The sequence below is a fragment of the Accipiter gentilis genome, unplaced genomic scaffold (genome assembly GCF_929443795.1).
Source record: "Accipiter gentilis unplaced genomic scaffold, bAccGen1.1, whole genome shotgun sequence".
Classification (NCBI taxonomy): domain Eukaryota; kingdom Metazoa; phylum Chordata; class Aves; order Accipitriformes; family Accipitridae; genus Astur; species Astur gentilis.
The window spans coordinates 379,744-402,325 of record NW_026060975.1 but is presented as its reverse complement, the minus strand read 5'-3'; the positions used below and the strand labels follow the sequence as shown (position 1 = coordinate 402,325).

Here is a 22,582-nt window from a genome sequence, read left to right as displayed (position 1 = left end):
TCTCAATAGAAGCAATGGAGAGTTGAGAGAGGATCGCTGAGTTCATTTTATACCTGTTTCCTGAAATTTCTTCTTCTCAGCTTTATTCTTCTTGGTCATATATTCTTAAAATGAAACTCTTCTTTACAGGGAAAAAAACAAACTTCTGGCTCTGTAGTTTCCAGGCAGCATGGATTATAAAATGAAATAACCCAACAGTATATTTAGAAGCATGCAAGTAAATGTCTCGTAGCTAAACTTAATGTAAAGGTACAGCTAATTGGAAGTAGTATGTTAACACAGAGAATAATGGTACTTATTTCCCATTTCACAAGGTAGAAGACAGACTTCAGTTAAATGAAATTGCAATGAAAATCATTATTATTTTGTTGTATTTCTGAGGAAGAAAGTAAACCTTGGAAATTTCTCAGGTGATTTTGGAACTTTCTTCTCTTGTGGGTGTTCTTTCAACTTTAAAACATTTTCATCAGAATTTTTTGATGCCTGTAAAAATAGTAATAACGTAGGAGACTAGCAATATTAGATAAACAATTGCCAATTAAATCAATCTCACTGTTAAAACACAATATGAAAATGTACACTGCAAAGCAGCATGAAAAAAATGCATAGAAAAATGGCAATGCATGATTTTCAGAATCATGTGCTTTGTGGTTTTTACATGCTTGTTTAGTGGTTTGTCCTAGTCCTTACCAAACAGTCGTGTAAGGAACCAGCTTTGCCAAGGACCTTCCTTGCAACACTCTCCTTGGGATACCTAGTTTGTGACAGCAAAAATGGGAATGCCATGGAAAGGAAAATGAGGAATGAGAGGAGATGGATGGTTTTCTGTGTGTGTGCATGTGGTAGGTAGGGAGAGCCGAGCCCTGGACCATTTCCTGAATGTCAGGCCAGGATCCTGCTGAGAGATGCTGGTGGTCCTGCAGGATAACTCAGCCCCGGATTGTCTTTGTTCTTCAAGTGCTCTGTCTGTGAGAAGCCTGAAAAAGGTGGCATATGTTGGAAAAGCAGGGCGTGTGGTACCAAGTACCTGCTTTTTTTTTTACCCTGATAGGAGAGGAGGATTTGTGGCCTGTCACAGACTGCAAGTTTCCTCTCTAGTGTCAGCAAGTGGGAATTTTGCTCCTTCCAGGGCAATATCGTAGGTTGAGACCTATGAACACACTGCAACAACTCAGCCAGGAGGGAAGCCTGAAACCATACTGAGGGACAAAACTTAGCTGCTAGAAGAAGCATTAGAAACTGGCAGTGAAGTTTGTCATGAACAGGTCCAGTGAGGAACCGGCCATGTTGTGCTCATCTCTGAGGAGATGCAAAACCCACAGCTGAATATTAAGCAGAAAGGGGGAAAAAAGGAGGAGGAAGAAAAGACCAAGCAGCATCGTTTGGAGGAAAGCACGTATTTTTCACTCTCATGTAGAATACAGGAAGTTGGTTTCAAATGTTTTGTTGTTGTCATTACCTCTTTGATAGGAGTAGTTCATGCTGCTACAGGAGAATCACAATTAACACTGATGAGGGTGTGAGGGTAGCGTCCATGATAGGAGGCAGCGCATTCCCCTCTCTCTGTGTTGGCTTGCAGAGCCTCGCTCCTCACTGAGGGCACACAGGCTGCCACACTGCTCTGAGCGTGGAGGCGGGTGATTTTGATGCTGAAGGTCATGCCCAGCTCCTCTTTCATGTGCCACAGGTCTGTGACTAGCTGATGAGTGTAGCTGCCCATTATGTATATGCAACGGGAGAGAAGAGGGCTGTTTTGCTGGGGCTCTACAAAAGCTGTGGACAAGAAGACCCAATGACAGAGGAGCGATAGCTCTGGTAAGCCAGACCTCTACACAGTGTCTAATGTTAGTGTTTATCTGACCAGTGGGTAGCTGGAAGTGTTGTCCAATGGCAGATAAAACCCTAAAAACGTGCACTGTGACCATCCTTTTAGGATTCGTTGCAAGTAACCATGGGGCTAGGGATGCAAGAAGTCCGTTTTTATTTCCCTGCTGTTCAGTTCAAGAGTGAAATCAGGAATAGCTTTTAAGTGAGAGTCAAATGGAGTGCAAGCCTGTAGATGAAACGAAATACAGGGATGGAGACTCTGACCTTGTCTATCCACAAAATAGCAGTGATTTAGAGATCAGTTTATGAACTTATTACTTGCATCTATTTCATTGAATTCAGTAACTGATGTGTGCAGCATTCCCTTTCTCGCACACCTGGGTGGAAGAAGATGTTATCATGCCAGTTCAGGCACTCCTGCAGCAGCAGGAAATGATGAATAGAATAGCTGTTGTTTTCTTCCTTCGCTTCCTCTAGATGAACATCTGAAGTAAGGCAGAGGGGCATCTTTCCACACTGTCATTCTGTGTATTTCTCTTTCTTCAGCCTGTTTCCATTGTACTTTAATTTTGTGCAGAAGTGATGGCTTGCCCATGACCCCTGGCTGATGGTTGTTCTCTCATTTGGCCCTTGTCAGGGCAGAAGCAGGCGTACTGTGATTGCTTTACTCACCACGTTAGGCTATCAACCAGCATTTGTTGATCACTTGTGCGCTTGCAGATTTGAAGTTGTCATTCTTTCCATTTGCCACAGTTCTCTTTTCTTTTTTTCTTTTTCTTTTTCTTTTTCTTTTTAAAGCTTCCGGCACGGGACACAGCCCTCGCTATACTTCAAGTAATCCTCTCTGCACCCTTCCCAAAATTCATGGCTATTATTCAAGAAAGCAAAGAAGGGCTCAATGAACAACACTGAGGCAGAAAGAATGAAGTCCTGACAGTTTATATTTAACGGATGGCATTTTTAAAAATTCCTAATTAAATACCTCAACCTTTTCTCATTTCAATTGTTGGCGATAGTTTTGCAGTAGCCCAGTGTGCATTTACTGTTCTCAGGCAAGAGAGGAGCCCTGTTGGTGGGAGAATTGTGCGGGTGGTGTAACACATAGATCTTCCAGCTCACCTTCCTGTTATTCAGATGCCCGAGTTTGTGATCAGTTGTATACAGCAAGTTGCCTATATTTGTGTTTCACATTTTGGTGGCACTTGCAAGATACCTACTGCTATGTGTTAGTCTTGTATTTTGCCACTAGTATGAGATTGCTGCTGAGCTGCTTCATCCTTGTGGAGAATGAAGTCATATATGTAATAAGTAAATTGTTTGTCATGTGCTTGACTTGCTACCCTGACTTCTTATGATGTTGTGAGTCAAATTCAGAGTGTTTGTCCTCACCTTCAGTGATCTGGATTGGCTGTAGTTCAAGCTGCAAACGAAGGCTGTGGTCAACAGCCTTCTGGACAGTGGAGCTTTTTCTACAAGCGTACCAGTCTGTATAGAAAATGGAAATAACGTTAGCTTTCAAGGTTTTTCTGCATTTTAATGGAAGCTTACAATTCTGGACAAATCCTGTGTGCAAAGGTGGCTGGGTTAAAAACTAAGAGTGACTCCTAGGCAAACAAGAACAAGGGGAAGTTTGACAGAAACTGGTCCAAATTCATGCAAGCATTGGGATGAGTTAGCACTTTTGTTTTTCTTTTTAATAAGCTTCAGGAGATCTTCTTGGCCTCGTTAAGGTATCTTTCAAGGTTGTTAGCTCCTGCAACAGAGAGGTTTCTGTAGTCATCCTGAGCCCTTTCAAGCATGGGCTGTTTGGCTGAGCAACATTAATTGAGGAGTGAGGAGTTTGTGGAGTCTGCTATTAATAGCTGAGTACTAATAAGGTGATCCAGGAGAATGTAATAGTTTATGAGGTTGGGGGGAAGGGGGGTATAAAAGAGGTGCAGGAGGGGAAAATATTCCTCAGTTGAATCATTCTGATTTAGATAAATGGTTCTCATTCCACCTCCCAAAATGTGGATTAAATATTCAGAACAAGTAATTGTGAAGTAATGGGCAAAGCCTGACATGCACCTGCTGCATCATGTCTACCTCTTAATGAACAGTAAATGATGCAGCTGCTTTGTCACACTGGGTGTGTTTAGCTACAGAAATGGGGAGATGGCAATAGAGAGCTGTGATGAGGCTGTGGTAGGTTTCTGTTTTTAACAAAGGCTGCCAGATGTCAATGTGTAATTTATGATCATTTCAAGAAAGGCTGCTTTTAGATTGAATACAGAGGGGAAACAGGCGTGTCCTGTGTGGCAGATCTATGCCCGAAGTCCTGTACTTTTAAGAATATAAGTGAAATTTGAGAACAAGTAATTCTTAAACCATATTTACTCTGTCCACTGTAAGTTAGGAGTAAGTAGGTGCGTATCAGAGTGATAAAGGAGAAGTCAGATGCTGTTACCTGGTTTTACTGAATGAACCTAGTCTATAGCGTCTCTCTTGGTTCTTCTCCTGGAAGAAGAACCTAGTGCTCTCTTTTTGGCATCTGCATGGAGATACTGTTGCATTTGTTTTTTCCTTGATGGCAATTTTGTTGCCCAGTTGACAGCTTAAGAAAATTTCTTCTCTAAGCAAATTGCCTGCAGTTTGCCAAGGGCAGAACTGAGGTTTGTGTGGGAAACCATCTTGGTTGTTGTTCATTGCTGATTCTGTTTGGTGTCAGAGGTCTTTGCTGTGCTGGAGGTCTCACTTTCAGGACAGAGTGACAATTAGAGCAGTCAAAAATTCCCTCCTCCTTTTGAGGTTCCTTGCATGTTGATGCAGCTCCCCAAACGTTTTCCAGAGGCGGGCAGCCATATAATTTGCTGGAAAAGCAGTAAGGTAGCCTTCCAGGTGCTCTCGACATTGCTTGTCTTCTCATGTCTCTGAGAAGGGATTTGATGGTGGGGAAAAGAAAGCAGACTAGAAGCAGAGAGTATGTGTCATTTTTGCATAGCTTTTTTTCCGGTACCGTGGTTCTAGAAGAGGGCAGGGTGTGGTGTGTCAAAGCCAGGGCAGATAAAATGTTAGTACACAAACTTCCGAATTTGTCTTTCCTTCCGGTACAAATAAGCCAGTACTTTATCATGCATGAACACAGCTAATGTTGATGAATGGTGAAACCGTGTAGCATGGAGGCAGCAGTGTTTTGGGATTACCATATTCCCCAGTGGATACCTGCAAGTGCTGCAAAAGAAAGAAACAACACGGAGAACATGTAGGATGTGACTGATGTGCCGTTATCCCACGTGCTGCCGAGCAGAGACAGCCTGTGACTTCTGTGTCCAGAGGGACTGTTTATTAAGGAGAAAATGTACAATTGTTTTGTGTCTCGTTCAGGTGGCTTGGATTACGCGGCTTTGCGTGCTCACAGCAGCATAATTCCTCTGGGAATGTCCACCCAAGGAGAACCGATGTGGATGTGCAGAGCTCTGAGGTGTCCTGGGAGTTGTGGAGTGGCAGGGCTGCAAGGCAGCAGGAGCGTGTCTTTGCTCCCGCATGATGCAGAGGGCTGCATGCAGAAACATAATAGCAAATTATAGATCTTTGTGGGTCCCAAGCAGTGTGAAAAATCTGCCCGTTGTCCTTTAAGGCAGTAGTGGGGTGGAGGAAGAGATCTCCATAGCCATACCTGGTCTATGGTTTTTTTCCGTGTGGGCAATGAAAGGATATGCCTTGGCATTTTTGAAATCAGCATTTTCTACTTGTGTGTTTTTCCATCCAGCCTGAATTTTCAGTGATATTAAAGCATCCTTTTACCTTCCCTGGTAATGGAAAAGAGTCTACACTGGCACATATCGCATTGTGCCCACCTCAGGAACATTGCGCTCGGTGAAAGACCTATGATGTAAATGAGCATCTGACTGGTGGATTTACAGGCGAGGGATGTTTTGGAGTTGCACATACAACTGGACTGCTGTAAAACTTAGAGATGTTTTAAAACTCAAAAAGTGTTTTTAAAACCTGAAATCAATTATTTGTTTTGAGTGGGCCCATGTTTAGAGATGGAAAGAAATATTGAGTACAGTGTAAACCAGTTGGAATTACAGAAATGAAGGGTCTCACCCAACTGGCTTACCAGTCAGTGGTGGAGATGTAAGGATAAAAATGAAACAAATTGCCAGTTAACCTCTTAACACTTTGTTGTACGTGTGACAGACAAATCACTGATCTACCTGTGCTAATTCCCATTTCTCTATGATTCATGTACAAAACCTTGCACTCTGCAGAGTGCGTGAAAGATGGTCAGCCTTTCAAGCCATATCACTGTGTAATCTTTGTATTAATCACAGAGCAATAACTTGAAATAACTTTCAGGGTAGGTGAAAACAGCCTTGGACTCTAGCCTTTCTGTTGTCATCTTCACCTCTGGAAAGAAACTAAAACTATAAGGTGTGTTGCAGTGAAGCTTACAACTTGCAGTTAAGTGAGTAGGTGTATACTTGTTTTCTCATGTTGAGATATGTTTCTTCAGCTATGAAATGAATAACTGATCATTTGAAATGAACACATGCATATGTATTTTATAATCTGAGGTATGTATTTACAGGACAGGAAGTTCCATGCTGGTGGATAGCAGTGTAAAGATAATATACAGCAGGTTTTTCCAATAGCTCAGTTAACTTTATGACTAGATGTCGTGGTTTAACTCCAGCCAGCAACTAAGCACCACGCAGCCGCTCACTCACTTCCCCCATCCAGTGGGATGGGGGAGGAAATCGGGAAAAAGGTTAAAACTTCTGGGTTGAGATAAGAACGGTTTAATAGAGCAGAAAACAAAAAACTATAATTATAATGATAACACTAATAAAATGACAACAGTAGTAATAAAAGGATTGGAATGTACAAATGATGCACAGGGCAATAGCTCACCACCTGCCGACCGACACCCCGCCAGTCCCCGAGCAGCGATTCCCTGCCTCCCCCCACTTCCCAGTTCCTAAATTAAATGGTGCGTCACATGGTATGGAATACACCATTGGCCAGTTTGAGTCAGGTGCCTTGGTTGTGTCCTGTGCCAACTTCTTGTGCCCTGGCTGGCCATGAGAAGCTGAAAAATCCTTGACTATAGTCTAAACAATGCTGAGCAACAACTGAAAACATCAGTGTTATCAACATTCTTCGCATGCTGAACTCAAAACATAGCACTGTACCAGCTACTAGGAAGACAGTTAGCTCTATCCCAGCTGAAACCAGGACACTAGAAAACTTGCTTCCAACAATTACGAACTGAGATTCAGAAGAAAAAAAGCCATCAGTACAGTGTGAAGTATTTTCAATGCGAAACTGTGTGCATGTGTTTTTCCTTTGGAGGCAGGGCTACAAACCATGCAGAAACACACCAGCATATTTGAAGAGCTGCTGACATTTACTACTTCCTGGCAATTTCTTCTGGAGAACCAAACAAAACCCCCATCAAGCCAAAACACACCCCAAGGGGCAATACCCTTGTATTTGTCAAGTATGTACAAGTGGAGAAGGACTGTTAAGTACTCAGCTCAAAGGAGTCCTCTTAGCTGCAGATTTTTGAAAAACAGTTAATAAAAGCAGCAGCTCTTGCTCTTGAGAAGAGTACTGTCCCGTTTCAGAAGGCAAATCCTCTTCCGCTTTCTCCCTTCTCACCCAGTAAATTCACTGTATCACGTGCATCTTAGTCCTGTGTTTGTCTGCGCTGTGGATAGAGGATGCAGCACCCACCCTGGATGCACCAAATGAGACTGTTTTAGCCACCTCGTTAGCCTTTGCACAGGCATTGTCTCACAAATGCCAGATTCTGTAGGTGCGGGTACCTGTGGGAATCCTATGTATACCTAAGGGTTGACCAGCTGATGTTGCCAATGAGATGGTATTCAAAGCAAGCTGTGATGAAAATAGCCCTACTAAGATAAGTTGCTTGAAATGAGTATGCGTATATGAAGGAATGAATACTGATAAGCAGTGCAGGTAATTAAGAAAGTGTATAAGAAAGGTCTCTGCATACAAAGCGTCTGGCACAGGATGCACGTTAGGCACCTATCCATCAGGTAATTTTAGCAGAGCTTGAACCAAAGCAGACTCCTTTTATTTTCTTTAAAACACTGAGCTTTGTTTTTGTTAATACATCTGCCAAGGTTTTGATTAATTTTAGAAGTCCTGATCTCTAACTTGCCTAGTTTTTCAAGCTAAGGAGAACAAGCTTAATCTATGACTATTTACCTTCTGCAACGTGGTAATACTTTCTACATCAGCTTTTATGGTATGCAATTTGATTATGGAACAGCTGCATAACAGCTTGACTTAAAATCAGTTTTACATGAAGAGGACAACTTTAGGAGTACAGATACGTAGAGCATATCCATGATGTTTTGCTAACTGAAGGGGACGTGCAAGAGCATGCTGTGAAATACCATTCACAAAGATATTTCTAAGTGTACCAAGGCGAAATCGTACTGTACTCGGTGAGCAACCTCAAGTAGGATCCATGGTTCTAGTGCGAGGCAGAGGGGCATATGTGTAAAAGCGATGAAATTGTACCCCAAGAAGTTATAAATAATAGGGAAGTTTGGTTAATTGGTGTAAACGGTGAATATTGGCAAACATAACTGCAATACTCTGTCTTGGGAAACGGAGAATGAAAATAGCTCTGGTGCTATTTTGTTGCGAGTTTCTTTGACCTGTGAATCAGCCTGTTGAGCTACAAGACAGCTCTGGAGTAAATTATTGGAATTAAGTTTTTTCAGTTTTTCCCTGGTCCTGTTCAGAGCAGAAGGGATGAGATATATACATAGGTATGTATGTTAGAGTTTTGATAAAATGCATTTAAATCTTGAGTCTGTTAGAACATTTGGTCTCGTGGGGAGCAAAGCTTGGGTCAGTTAATGGGTTCTTGGGTTAGATGATGTCTGTCTGGCATTTGATTGCATTACTTGAAAACCAAATGCATGATTTATTTATCCGCTTTAGAGAAGGAGACATACAGGAACATAGGAAGGCCGAGAATTACATGGACTGCGAAGTATTTTATTTGGGCTTTTGTCCAAAAAAAAAAGTGCCTTTTCAGTAAACTGGTAAGATGTAAGGGCTGAAAAAATTATCGAGAGGGTAAGTCAACCAGACTGAGTGGAATTCTACCAACGATGTGTTCTGTGTTAACTCTAGTAATATAAGAGGTAGTTGTACCCATGTAGCAGTGCTATTTTTATTTCTTTAAAAAGATGCTGTTGCCTCGTACTGGGAGGAATCCAAGTCCCATAATGGCCCAACATTCCGAAAGTCGAGGTGGGGAAGATCTGCTAGTGCAAGTAATTAATGAACAGGTAATACCTGGGTGAGCGTGTGTTGGTACGGCTGGTGGAAAGCGCTCTCTGTGTGTGCAGTGGACAGTCTCAGCAGTACCCCGCTTCTTTGGAGGCAGAGAACTACACTGTCGCTCTTGGCATCTGTTTTGTCTGGGATGTTTTTAGAGGAAACGCGTTTCAAAGTGTACTGCCCTGCTTGCACGTGCTGGAGAGGTAGCTTATGGCTGTTGCTTCCTTGGTAAGAGAAGGAGGCAGCAGTGCTGTGCGTGGGGTAGGTGTGTAAGCAGGGGGTGAGCTGGCAGCAGGGCTCCTGCCTGCGTACTCCAGCCCCAAGTGTAGCCCAGGCCACAGGTGTCCAGATGTAAGTGTCGGGGCACAGCACAGAGGGAAAGGCCTTGCCCTGGTTGCCCCGAGCTCCTGATGCACCACTGCCCCGGCAGCCTCTGCTGCTCGCTCAGAGCCCTTCTGCAAACCCCACGTGTCCCCCACGTCCTGTCCCAGACTGCTTCCCACAGGGAGAATCTTGCCGCCCCGCTCCTTCCAGAAGGTGGAAGGGGAGTGATAACGGAGGCTATAGTCGCTAATACAGACTTGCCCTGTTTGGCAGCCCCTCACTGCAGAGCCCCTCGCCCTGCTGCAGAGCCCCTCTTCTGCCCCCTCCCAGGCTCCCGCGCCTTCCAGCTCAAAACTCCTGTCTTCTCTTCCAGCCCCAGCTCCTGGCACCGATTTCCAACGCTCATCTCTCAGCTGTACTTAGAAAAATGTTGTTCAGAAAAGAGCCCCGCAGCTTAAAAAAGAGGACAAGGCTGAGAAAGATGGACCCATTGTAGACTTTGTCAGGCCCTTTATTTATCCTGTGATTAAGGTTGGGGTGACAGAGGTGTCGAACTCTGCAGAAGAACATTGCTGCTGTGGCAGGAGGTGCTTCAGAGGTAGGAGGCAGCTGGAGCCCGCACGGGCAGCATTTGGAGGGGGCCAAGGGAAAAGGTGCTGGAGAAAGAAGGATGTGTTTCTGCATCTGGTGACCTCTGTGGGATTGTGCTTGTTGTCACAGGGTCATTTACGGTGTTGTTTCAAGGATGGGGTCTTCATGCCTTTAGTCGGTTAGGAAACCGGCAGTACTTTAGCTTACATTTCACCTCTTGTTTTTTCTTTCATACTGTCTGCGCAGAGAAAGCGCAGGCTGGATTTAAACTGGGGCTGCTGTTTTCTCCTGGAGATTGGTGAAACTTTCCTTGAACAGAGAGCAAAAGGAATTTGTTGGAACTTTTGCAATAGCAGTGATGTGTCAAGGTTAGAAAAAGTCTAACCATGCATCAGGCTCCAGGGTCTGGCGGTACAGGAGAAAAAAGTTTGCCTGAAAATCAAAAATGTTGTCTCTGGAGTGCAGGAATGCATTTTCCTTTTGACTGTCGTGGGAAATGCAAAGCCAGGAACTGGCCCAGCAGTAAACTGATGTGGGGCTCGATTTCTTCACCCTTACACTGAGCACCTGATTTCAGAGGGCCTATTCGTGAAAGCAGCAGTAGTGCTCACGGAGGAGGATGCTGTTCTGTTCAGTAGAGGGGGCAGAACCGTCCCTTCTGAGGCTGCTTGAGCTACTGCTTGCTTTGTAAAGCAGCACAGCAACCTTCCTTCCCCTCTGCTATTTTCTTTCTTTCTTTCTTTATTAAATAAATGGGATTTATTTATTAAAAGCGAACCGAAGGATGTGCTGTGAACACCAGATTAACATGGCTATGCAAACGAAGGCCTCTGGTATTTGATAACTTACTGAGTGTGATTGCCTGGTCACCAGCTGTTAGAGTGAATCCTGGCGGAGAACAGGCAAAGGGGAAAGTCATCACTAGATTAAATAAGAAAGAAGCAAATAAAACCATCAATAACTCGCTAACAAAATACTTACCTCCCTGTCATCCTCAGGAATCCATTTCTTGTAGTTCTGCAATTCACTGTTTTCTCTAGCTGAAGAAATGGTGTAATTATATTAAAAAAAAAAACTGCTGAAAGGATATATCCATCACATAAAATGTACATAGAATGTCTTCATATGTGATGTTTTTTTTTACCCAGGCATATGAAAGGTACCTTCTTCTAAAAGAGCATGGTTGTAGATTAGTTCATGTATTCCTAAATACAGCTAAGCAAGCTGTCAACTTAAAGATTTGTCTAAGTTAGTAGCATTTCTCTTAAATACAGCCTGTTAATGTTAGCATAAATGAACGGAAGGAGATAAAGAATGCTGTGCGCAACTGTGACACAAGCTACGTTCAGGTGAGACTACTAAAAGAATTAGTAGCCTCAAACAGGAAGGGGGGAATTGATAGCATATTTCCATACATTCTGTATGGTATGTCTAAATATTTTGATGGTTTTAATATTTTGTACCAGCTGTGGAAACTGGTTTGCTGCTAGGTGACTGTAAAAGGGAGATTTGGTAAATAATTGAAGTTTGATTTCACCGGAGCTCTGATTCTTAAAGTCGCTTTCCTTTGCCGTTTTTTAAAATGATGGCTGCATCAGCCGGACAGATGGCACTGTCGAGGGGCTGCAGCTGAGCACCCCCGGTGCTGCTCCAAGCCTGGATGACTCATCTCTCCAAGGCAGCTGCACCCAGGAGCGCTCTGCCACCTGCTCTTCCAGACGCGGCGTTTCTCATTCAAACTGAGATGACGCGTCATGTTGAGCCACGTGCAAGTAATTTCTATAGGATTGGCTTAACATGCAGTAGTGCCGTCTGCCTGCGCACGGTTGGCTTCCACCGCTGGTCAATGGGAGTCTCTGCTGACAAATAAAAATGGAATTGAATAGAAGGGAATTGAAAGTCAAAAGGGCCCTGTAATAATTTTAGAGTGCCTGAGGCACCACGCTGAAGCCCTGGCATTATAAATAAGGGTAATGCACTAGAGACTGAATTGCAGTCAAAGCAGCTGTAAGAACGTGGAGTGTGTGCTGAGCTTCTTTAAGGTGCGTGGAGTTAGATTATGATCTGTAGGCAGTGCAGGCAAATCAATATTTGCTCACCGATGTATGTCGTGACCTTAAAGCCTGTGATTAGAAAGGCCGAAGGGATGTGGGGAATGTGAGATGAAGGCTCCAGAGCCAGGAGTGTGAGAGCTGTATTGGAGCAGCCCGACCCTCTGGTTTTCTCAAAATGTTTCCAGGGGCTGAACAGTGGAAGGGGCTGACTGTCGTCCCGGCTCACGGCGTCTCATCTCCTGGACCGTCTGTGTGATGATGTAGTCTGCTGACCTCTTGCTGCATTTCACAGTAATTACATCTACCTAAAATACGGCGTTTAAAAAAACCCCAAACAAACCCCTGTTTATGAATAAGGTTGGTGGGAGGATGGGAAGAATCCGAATGTCCTGGCTGAGCTCACTGTTCCTGACATAAACTGGAGTAAATCCAGTACTGTCACTGGGCCCGTGAGTGTTAACAGCAGCTCATGGCAAATTGCAGGGGCTGCCCCAGAAGGGCTGGAGCTGAGTCGGAGGGTCAGGCAGGGGAAGCGTAAGGGTTGGCCTTGGTGCCTGCTGAAGCTGGGCAGATGCTGTGGGCCAGCCTTGGGACAGCTGGTACAATGGGACGGCTTTAATAGCTCGATGGTGAGGCGTGATGGCAGGGAGGAGAGCGAGCGCTTCTTGAGTTGGGACTCACTGTCTGATTTCAAGTGCTGGTGGCTGAATTTACCAGCTCAATGCATTTATTCCCTAATAACTCTCTCAGCCACCATAGGCTGCATGTGTCTTGCTTTGTGCCATGTGCAGGATGACAATCCCTTTTTCTGCAAAGGTAAATGGGCTTGGGAAGAACAGCAGTTAAAGGATGCCACTTACTGCTGCGTTTTGGGTGCAGACATACCCACAAATCTTGCTCCCACCAAATTGTAGCATGCATGGAGAGCTTTACTGGTACATGGGTGTAAATCTTCAAGCCCCCAAGCTGAAATGTACCATTTGATAAAGTTTCCAGGCACTTTCTGACTGGTGCAGTGATTTGTTTGTTTTTTTTTCTTTCTGATTTTTTCTCGCTCCTTGCTGGTCTTACAGCTGCCCAAGGTGCAGCCAGAGAAGTGGAGGAGGGTCCCTGCCTGGCCTGCAGCTCCCTCCCTCGCCATTCTTGGGGTGATTTGGGGTTATTTTGCTGTGTCAGTGAGGCAAAGCTGGGCTCTCCGGGTCTGAGTGCGCTGGGACCCGAGGAAGGCCGTGATGGTCTTGAGGCTTTGAAGGGCTGTGCACTGAGCCCTGTCCCCGCTGGAGGGGACTCTGGTGGTGTTCAAGACGAAGGCCTTGCAGGCCTTGCTGTCATGCGTGTCCGTGTCCCCCCTGGCCCCCAAGTTCTGTCGTTGTCGCAGGGGCTCTGTGCTGCTTTCTGCGTGGGGCTGTGTCCGTGAGTCCTGCAGGGACCTGTCTGTCCCAGCTTCCCCACCAAAGGGCTGCTTCCCCTGGGGAAGGGGACAGGGGAGTTGTTCCCGTTCCCGTCCCCCCCCCACCATCGCCTGCCGCGCTGGTGGTGACTCAGGCCTGGGGGTGGCTGGGTTCCCCTCGGGGCTTGCTGGCTCGGATCTGGGGCTCGGCGGGTCTTTTGCACCTCTTGGGGGCTGTTTCCCAGTGCCCCCCCGCACTCCCTCCCCATCCCACACAGGCACGGAGCGGTTCTGGAGAAAGAGCTTTTAATGGGAAAGACAAAAGAAAAGGTCCCACCACAGCTGCTCTAAACCCACCCTACCCCCCACCCGCCTCCCACCCACCCCCTCAAACCCCCCCAACCAATCCACCCCCCTCCCCTCCCACCCCCCACTCCCCCCATCTCCATCTCACCCCTGTCTGATCCCCCCTCACACCCCCATTTCGTCTGCCAGAGCCCTGCGCTTGCTGGGTGGCATTGGCAAGGAGCTCTGCGCCTGCCTCTTCCTCGGCTGCTCTGCCGTGGCAGACGGGGATGGTGGCAGGTCCATCCCCGCATTCTTCCGCGTCTCCTGGGGCTGCATCCCAACGATGTTAAATATGTCGAGGCTCAGCGTGGTGTAGGAGCTACCCTCCTACCCAAGACACGGTATCCCTGTGTTTGTTGAGCTGCCAGAAACAAACCAAGTGTCACACACCAATGTGAATCCTGTGTTCCAAAGTGAGGCCTTTGGAAGAAAGGGCTAATGCAAACCAGCCAAAGGGATCTTCTCTGTAGGGCTAAGGCAGCATTTTGCCAAAGAGTCGCCTGCTACTCCAGGGTGTCCCTTGCCACCTGCTGACTCTGACATTTCTGTCACACGCAAACAAACTATCACAACTAGATGAATGAGCAGCGCAGTTTATTATAGCAACGGTACAGGTGCTTTTGGATTGCCCATGAGAAATAGACTGTCTGCAAAGCACGTGCAGGTGGCAATACAGTCGCTTACAAGCGCATGAAATGATGAAAGAAAAGAGCTCTGAAGAATTCTAAGTTTCCCGGGGAAGGACTCAGTACAGCCGAGTGTTCGAATCTCACGCAATAGGCATCCGTATGGCGGGGGGGGAGAGAGGCTCAGCTCATCGACTGATCCCAGAAGTCAGCGATGTCCTCCTGACTTGTCTGTGATGGTGTCTTCCCTGACATTTCTCCTCTCTTAAGCCCTTTTATATTTTCTGAGTTTTTCGGTGGAGCTTGAGTGACTCTAGTCATACATACCTTTCCTTTGATTGGTATAAAGTTCTCTCGGTTTGCTTTTAAAGGTATACGCTAGAGAAAATTCAGAGCGTGTGCTCAGTGGGGGGGTGGTCGCACCTTGGAGGTGGGTTACTTTGGGGGTGGAGGTGTGTTTTGGCATTATAATGAGCAGAGTCCACCCAAAGGACCTGCTGTTTGTGTGAGTACCCCAGAACTGGGCACGTGTGATATATAAGCCAGAAGTAGGGCGTTAGCTCGACAGAACCCCCATTGTGTTACCTCCTTGCTTCAGTGGGTTCAATGCAGGGACCAACCGCTCTCGTTCCTATCGTCCCGGTTCCCTATCCCTGCGATCACAGAGCCTGGCCGCGGGGTCTCAGCTCCGCTCCGCCCTCCGTGTTGCTTTTCAGAGTCGGCGTACCAAGCTCCTCTGGCGTTGCTGACGTCTAAAGTTGCAGGTCACGTTGCTTAGGGATCTCCCATGGAACCGATCCTTTAGGTGTGCGCTGCGTTCCTCCCTGGAGGTTCACCTTCCCTTGAGGGGTGGCGGGGGGCATGCGTCATACCGACAAGTCACCTCCAGCAGTCATTCCACAGGCTGTTGCTGTGGCCAGGAGGCCCGGGGGTTTCTCCCTGCCCTTGGCGGCCATGCCCTGGGCCCAGGTGCTGGGTGTCCCTGGCGCCTCCTCTGCCACTCGGCTCGCAAGGAGAAGCCTGGTGCTGTTCCTCTTCTCTCGGGCCATGGCAGGAACCAAGCGTGCAGCGCAGAGACCGCCCCTATTAGCCGTCCCCTCTCTGCGCCAGAGCTAAAGCCTATGCGGCCCCGCAGCCTGGAGGAGCAGGGACTTGATGTGGCTGGACACAACCCCTTTTCGTGGGGCGTAAAGGGGGTGATTTCGGCAGCCGCAGCCTGGAGGCAAGCCAAAGTGTAACCAGAGCCATAGGTTTGGATGGTGGGTGCCAACAGCCCGCCACGGAAGTAAGCCAGGCTTTGAGAAACAAGTGCGCGGAGGTGACCCCGGTGTGGTGGAAGGAAAGGTTGGTCATATTCAGACGTGGACCATTTGGATCCGTGACCAAAGCCCAGCCAGGCAAAGGCCAGGCAACTCTTCCAAACTGTCAAAATAGCCCATTGCTGCTATTGCCATCACACCCCCTTGTCCCACTGAAACCCAGCTGCGCAGCCTTTCTATTAAACACACCTGTTGGCCGTGTTTCTAGGGGATACCAAAGGCGCTTCAGCCATGGGTGAAACTTCCACAGCTGACCTGTGACTTGAACCTTTCTGAGAGTTCTTTGCCTACCTCAGTTTGTGGGAAGATGTTCAGATGTTATCGGAAACCCTGGCAAGTCTCCTTTTTCCCTTAGGATTTATTATTTTGAGTACCGAAAGATGAAGAGAGGTAGTCTCCTTGCCATTTTGTGCGTTGGTGCCAAAATGGATCTGTACCTTCAGACTATGTAAGTAAGGGCATCTAGGGCACAGACATTCCTTTGGTTGTGGTGATGCCAGAGGTGAAAGACAGGGGTTTGGTTCCCTCTGCAGGAACTCTGCAGAGGTGTAGAGAGCATGCACGGTTTCCTCACCGTTCCTTACCAAGGCACCAAGGGACGTTTGCTACCACACTGTCAGGGGAGGTTCAGACTTGACGTGAGGAGACATTTCTTTCCCAAGAGGGTGTTCACACCCTGAAACAGGCTTCCTGGAGCGGCGGTGGATGCCCCATGCCTGTCAGTGTTGAAGAGACATTTGGACAATGCCCTTAATACCATGCTTGAACTTTTGGTCAGGCCTGAAATGGTCGGGTAGTTGGACTAGATGATGGTTGTAGGTTCCTTCCAGCTGAACTATTCCAGTCTATTCTGTTCTGTTCTGTTCTGTTCTACTCTGCTCTGTTCCCTGTGCTCACCATGAGTCAAATACCAATGAGACCAGTTATTTGCCTGAAACACCAGGAGGGTTTCAGCTCCAAAACCACTTTGAAAGACACATAACACAAAGGTTGCAAGTGGAAACAGGCTATTATTTTTATTTTTCTGAGTCTGTTTCAGAGCCGATGCTCACAAGCCTTAACACAATGTGCCTGTGTAGCCAGGAGCAGGCTGATGCATTCTTCAGTTGAGCTTGAGAAAACATCCTTTGCAGCCCGGCAAAGGCAAGTCACAGAGCTACAGAAAGTAGCAGGAGGAATACAGGCCAAGCAGTCCCTGTTTCCTGAAGAGTGAGAACGTGCAGAATGAGGATCAGGACCGACCACGCACAAAAGAAGAAGGAGGAGGAGGAGGAGGTGTGTGGTACCGTGGGGTATTTTCCAAAGTATGAGAGGTAGAGGTGCAAAGCGTATTTTTGCGTTCGTCAACTTGCTGCGCCACTGTGCTTCTTGGCCAACAATGCACGAAAGGCGCTCTCGTGCCGGCCGTGTGCTTGATTTGCATGCAGGGAGAGGCAAAAAGTGGCAGCTCGTGATGGGGCAGCAAGCCTGGAGCCCTTCCAAGCACAGGCTGTTTTGCCCAAGCCAGAAGCCCTGGGGAAATGGAGCTAAGGGAAGAGCAGAGCTCGCTCCGCTCCCGCTCCAGACTTGCCCTGGGCAAGAGAGCCTGAGAGAGCCAGGGCACGAGCGGTGCCTTGGAGGTGCAAGAGCAGCAGGCAGGGAGCTAGGCGAAAGGGCCCAGAGGAGCCCTGCCAAGGGGCTGTGCTCAGTGCTACAGAGGACAAGAAGCAACCCCCGGGAGCATCCCCTGGAGCCCGGCCTGGGAGTCAGAAAGGTTCCTCCCCTCGGATGCGGGGCACGAGGGCCACCTTCGTGGAGCACGAGCAGCGGGCACCTAGCCACAACGGCCCAAAGGAGCCCTGGCAAGGGGCCGTGCTCAGTGCTGTAGGGGAAGGCAAAAAACCCCTGGGGACACTTGCTAGCCCACAGTGGGGGAAAAAAAGCCTTCCTCTCCCCAGCTGCAGGGCACGAGATGCCATCTTTGTGGTGCACGAGCAGCAGGCAGTAACCTAGCCAGAACGGACCAGAGGAGCCCTGACAAGTGGTGCTGCTCAGTGCTGCAGAGGAAGGCAAAAAACCCCCGGGGCCCAGTGCCAATCTGCCCCGGGGGAAAATTCCTTCCTGACCCCAGAGCTGGCGATCGGCTATTCCCTGAGCACGTGAGCAAGACCTGCCTCCTGGTCCCACAGGCTGGTCACGCCTCCCAGGAGATGCCCAGCCCCAGATTTCGTCAGGGCCGCTACCCAAGATGATTTTGCTCCATTGGAGGAAGCTCTGCTCTTCGGGATCCACCCGAGACTCCTCCCAGGCATCTCCCAGAGTCTTTTAGCCACTGCTTTACCTACCTACCGCCTCAGGTAGCAGCCCCAGACTCCTCCAAGGAAGCTACCGTTGAGGTTTTTTTCTTTCTTGGAGGAACCTCTGCCCTCCGGGATCCCCTGTGATTCCTTCCAGACGTCTCCTAGAGTCTTTTGGCCTTTTCTTATAAGGACCGGAGATCCCAGCTACCTGCCCCAGACTCCTCCAAGTAAGTAGTTCGAGACATTTTTGTTGTCCTGTAGAGAAATCTCTCAACTCCGACAGCCACCTGAGACTCCTCCCAGGCATCTCCCAGAGTCTTCTGTCCTCTGCTTTACCTACCTAAGGTGTCAGTTAGAAGCCCCAGACTCCTCCAAGGAAGCTACTGTTGAGGTTTTTTTCTTTCTTGGAGGAACCTCTGCCCTCCGGGATCCCCTGTGATTCCTTCCAGACGTCTCCTAGAGTCTTTTGGCCTTTTCTTATAAGGACCGGAGATCCCAGGTAGCAGCCCCAGACTTGTCTAATGAGGCTGGGCTGAAACCGCGACGTGAGGCCAAAGAAGGCTAAAGGACGAGGAAGACGAGGAGGAGGAGGAAAGAGGAGGCAGCAGGAGGCAAGAGCAGAAGCGTGAAGCAAGTGGAGGAGGAGGCAATAAAAGGCAAGAGGAGGCCCGAGAAGGACAAAGACACCTTTTCCTTCTGCCTCCTTTTTGCCTTCTCCCTCATCACGTTGCTTCCCATTTCTCCTGTTGCCTCCACCGTTTCCTACATCCTCCTCGTCCTCCTCCAACTCCTCCTCCATGACCTGTTTTATCCTGCATCCTCTTCATGCATCTTATGGCATGCTGTTGCCTCCTCCTCTTTTCCTTCCTTTTGCCTCCTTTTTGCCTCCTCCTAGTTTACGTCTGGGGTCCTCCCGTGTTCCCTGGTGCCTCATCTTTTTCTTACTCCTGTTGCCTCCTGTTGCTTCCTGTGGCACCCTGATGCCTCCTCCTCCTTCTCCTATTGATTCTTGTTGCCTCCTCCTCCTGCTTCTCTACCTCCTGCGTGCTGCTGTGTCCCCCTCTTGCCTCCACTATTTCTCTTCCCGCTGTGTCTTCCTGTTGCCTCCTCCTTCTCCTGTTGCCACCTAGAGCATTCTGTTGCCTACTTCTCTCTTTGTTAGTGTTGCCTCCTGTTGCATCCTATTGTCTCCTCCTTTCTCTCTTTGTCTTGCCTCCCGTTGCATCCTCCTTCTTTTGTCTCTTGTGTCCTGCTACGTCCTCCTCTTGCCTCCTTTTTTTCCTTCTCCTGTGGCTGGCTGTTGCCTCGTCCTCCTGTTGCCTCGTCTGGCATCCTGTGGTCTCCTCCTTTTTCGCTTTCTGTTGCCTCTTGTTGCCTCCTCCTCCTCCTCCTTTTCCTGCTACCTCCTTTTGCCTCCTCCTGCTTTACCTCCTGTGTCCTGCTGTGTCCTCGTGTTGCCTCCGCCTCCTTGTGTTGCCTCCTCCTCCTCGTCCTCCTCTTGCCGAGACAAAGGTGACCTTTGTCTCGTGGTGCCTCTGCAAGGGTCCTCAGCAAAGCATGCATAGTTTATACAAAGTAATCAGGCTTGCCTAGTGAAGCTATGGATTAATGGTCCTCCTTAAAGGACAACGTCTCATGTTTAACCCTAAACTGAGCAGTATCACCATGGCTAGGCCATAACTCACACGTATGACTACATGTGGACTAAGCCCCAGATGAGAGCAGAAATTGTTGTTGCTAAGCCTGGGTGACAGAGCTGAGTGTGAGCCTCCCTGGTGTGAGCTGAGCGCATTAGTGCCCTGCCTGCTCCTGCCTTGGTGCTTTGGGAACTGGGGTGAAAGGGAAAGGCAGACTTGTGTAGTTACGGGACTTCTTGAGGTGTCCTGGGTTTGCTTTGCTCATTGCTCGTGTAACGTTTCCTCGGCTGTTCACTAGATAGGTGCACCGAGAGGCAAACCAGGCCATGACCTGGCTTTCCAATTGAAGGTTTCCTCTTGCAATAAAACGTGCTTCCGTTTTCTCGTGGGTAACAGCCTGAAAGATAGAAGCTGAAGCAGCATGTGCCTGTTGTGCAAATAGGTAACAACAGATGGTTGTATTTGGTTGATCCTTAGTTGCTTCCTGCGTAGGAAAACTGTACGTTAATTTAATCTTTGTGTATAGGCAGGGCTTTGCTACTGTTACTGGGTAGGCAGCAAGTATGTGGATGTCCGGTCTTGTGCATGTTTGTGACTGATCTTTGTTGCTTCTTTTGATGAGGAAAGTCTTGCTGTGTACTCCCAAGGAATGAGAGAAATGCAAGGAACTGATGAAGAAAGAGCTGCCGATCCAGATGGGAGTGTTAGGTTTTACATTTTCTTGACTGTGTTCTAGCCAAAAGCCTTGTCTTAAACAACTGAAGTGAGCTGGACAGCTGGGTATTTGTCATCCCTGCGCAATTCTGTATCGCTACAGCCTTTACCAGCCGTGGTGATGGACTGGGGACCTGTCCTGTAGTGAGGTCAAAGAGGGTATTCAGGAAAAAAAAGGGTACTTTTCCAAAACGCTTACAAGACAGAAGGCAACAGCTGCTGTAGACAGGTGGGAATACACAGGAACAGGCAGACTCGCTCAGAATGAGGAACAGTGATCTGGGTACAGCTGTAGCGTGACAGTGTTCACGGCCTTGAGCAGCACAGCAGGAATTTTGAGGCAGCATGGCCCGGGCAGGGGTGTGTGAAGAGCTCCGCCGGAGCGTGGAGATGGGCAGGGGAGAGCACAGTGCTGTTGGTGTTGGTGCGCAGCAGGGGACAGTCAGTGGAGGCTGCTCTCGGGACGTACAATTAAGAGCTGTCGTCTTGGTACTCAGTGGGAAATAACACGTTCCCAAAATAACGAGACATGACTTGTGGTGCGCATGCATTCATGGTTTCCAAGTAGTCAGGCAACGATAAGAGCTATACCCAATTAGCAGTCAACAGGAAAGGCAAGACTTCCTCTTCAAAAAGGTGTTTATTTATCATAATATAATTTTATTTCTAATACAAAACTGTCACCATTCTAATAATAATTATCCACCTTTACAGTAATACTTACTCACCATTCATCAGCCTTCTCCATTTCTTTTTTCAGTCTTTACTTACACCAAACTGGATATAAAACGTAAACGCTGAAAAGTGCAGAAAATCCTGGACAGCCTTCAGCTTGTCCCAAGGCTCTCTTTCTCTGCAAGCCCAATAAAACAATGTCTAATTAGACTAGTGCATGCTAGGGCAGCAGGAGAGGATTAGTTTGGCCCATCGCTTCTTCACAGGAACATGGTGGGGAGGTTGTTTGTTTTTCTTACACAGGGACTGGAGGGGCTGGAGAATGCAAATACTGGTGTCCTTGATTTTGTGTGGATTGATGAGTTGTACATTGTGGTCACTCTTCCAAATCCAGGTCAAAGACGTACCAACAAGAGGCTGAATTTTGACATGCAGCATTGTCTCGAAAGGCACCTTGCGAGCGCCAGCCGATGCAAACGCTGCAGAAACAGGAGGACCCCTCCGAGAAAACTGCACCTGGGGCGTTTGCTCAGCATTTCATGGTTGATCTTGTTGACTCCGTCTGGAGCAATCTTTGTGGGAGTGGCTGTTCCTCTGACCCACTTTAGAGAGGTTTATAAGGGTTTTTCTTCCTCTGTTTGCATGTGAACGTGGCAATGTAACGGGCCCAATAACTGTGACACACAACTGAACATCTTGTTTCTTGATGTTATGTACTAAAAGCACACCGAATTTATTTATTCCTTTGCGTTTGTGGCTGGGCAGAGTGTTTCTGTTTTCAAACAATGCCAGTTTGAAAGCTAACGCTTCTGGTCATCTGTAGTGGGTTTTGGGTTTGGTTATGGTTGTTGTTTTTTTTTTCCTGAGAAGAGCTGCTTTCATATTCCTGTGAATTAAGTGTCTGATTAGCACAAATAGACCATGTAGGAGGAATCTGTATTGTAATCAATGTATTTGGGCTGGCCAGACAAAGAGGTCACAGTTCTGAGAGTCTTTCTGCATCCTTCTCGAGGATTAGGAGAGCAAGGCAGAAATGAGTAGACATGAGAAACTCAGGGTTACTGTTGCTTAACTCCAAAAAGCGATGTCTGATGTTGAGAGGGCTCTGGCCCAGCTCCAAAAGGTGAGGAAGGTCAGAAAATAGTCAAGAGTTAGAACTAGAAGCTAACCTCTCCTGAGAGATGCCATCTGGTTCTTGCAAAGGGAATCTCTCTTATAGCAAGGACGGGCATCCCTAATGATTGTAACAAAAGGCAAATGACTCCCAAGTTCCTGCCCTTCGTCCTTAGTACAGGAACACGTTTTCGTGCTTTCTTCTGGTCAAATTACTGAAGCTATCGAGACAGACTTCCTTCTGTGGCTGAGGGCAGGAGGAGATGGTGGAGAAGATGGAGATGATGGTTCTGGGGGGCACAGAGCTTGGATGCAAGTTACAAAATCTTGGAATAGAAAAAGTTTGGCGTAACGGTATGTGTGCAACGCTAGCT

General features: G+C 47.6%; 1 protein-coding gene across 1 annotated transcript in view; it reads left to right on the top strand.

The window, feature by feature from the left end:
• Positions 1 to 15,249, top strand: part of LOC126037243 (uncharacterized) — a 39,646-nt gene extending 24,397 nt beyond the window's left edge. Inside the window, exon 3 of the mRNA XM_049797509.1 lies at positions 15,188 to 15,249. Within this exon, the coding sequence (XP_049653466.1) occupies positions 15,188 to 15,249 (62 nt within the window). The remainder of the gene's footprint in view (positions 1 to 15,187) is intronic.
• The last annotated feature ends 7,333 nt before the right edge of the window (positions 15,250 to 22,582 follow it).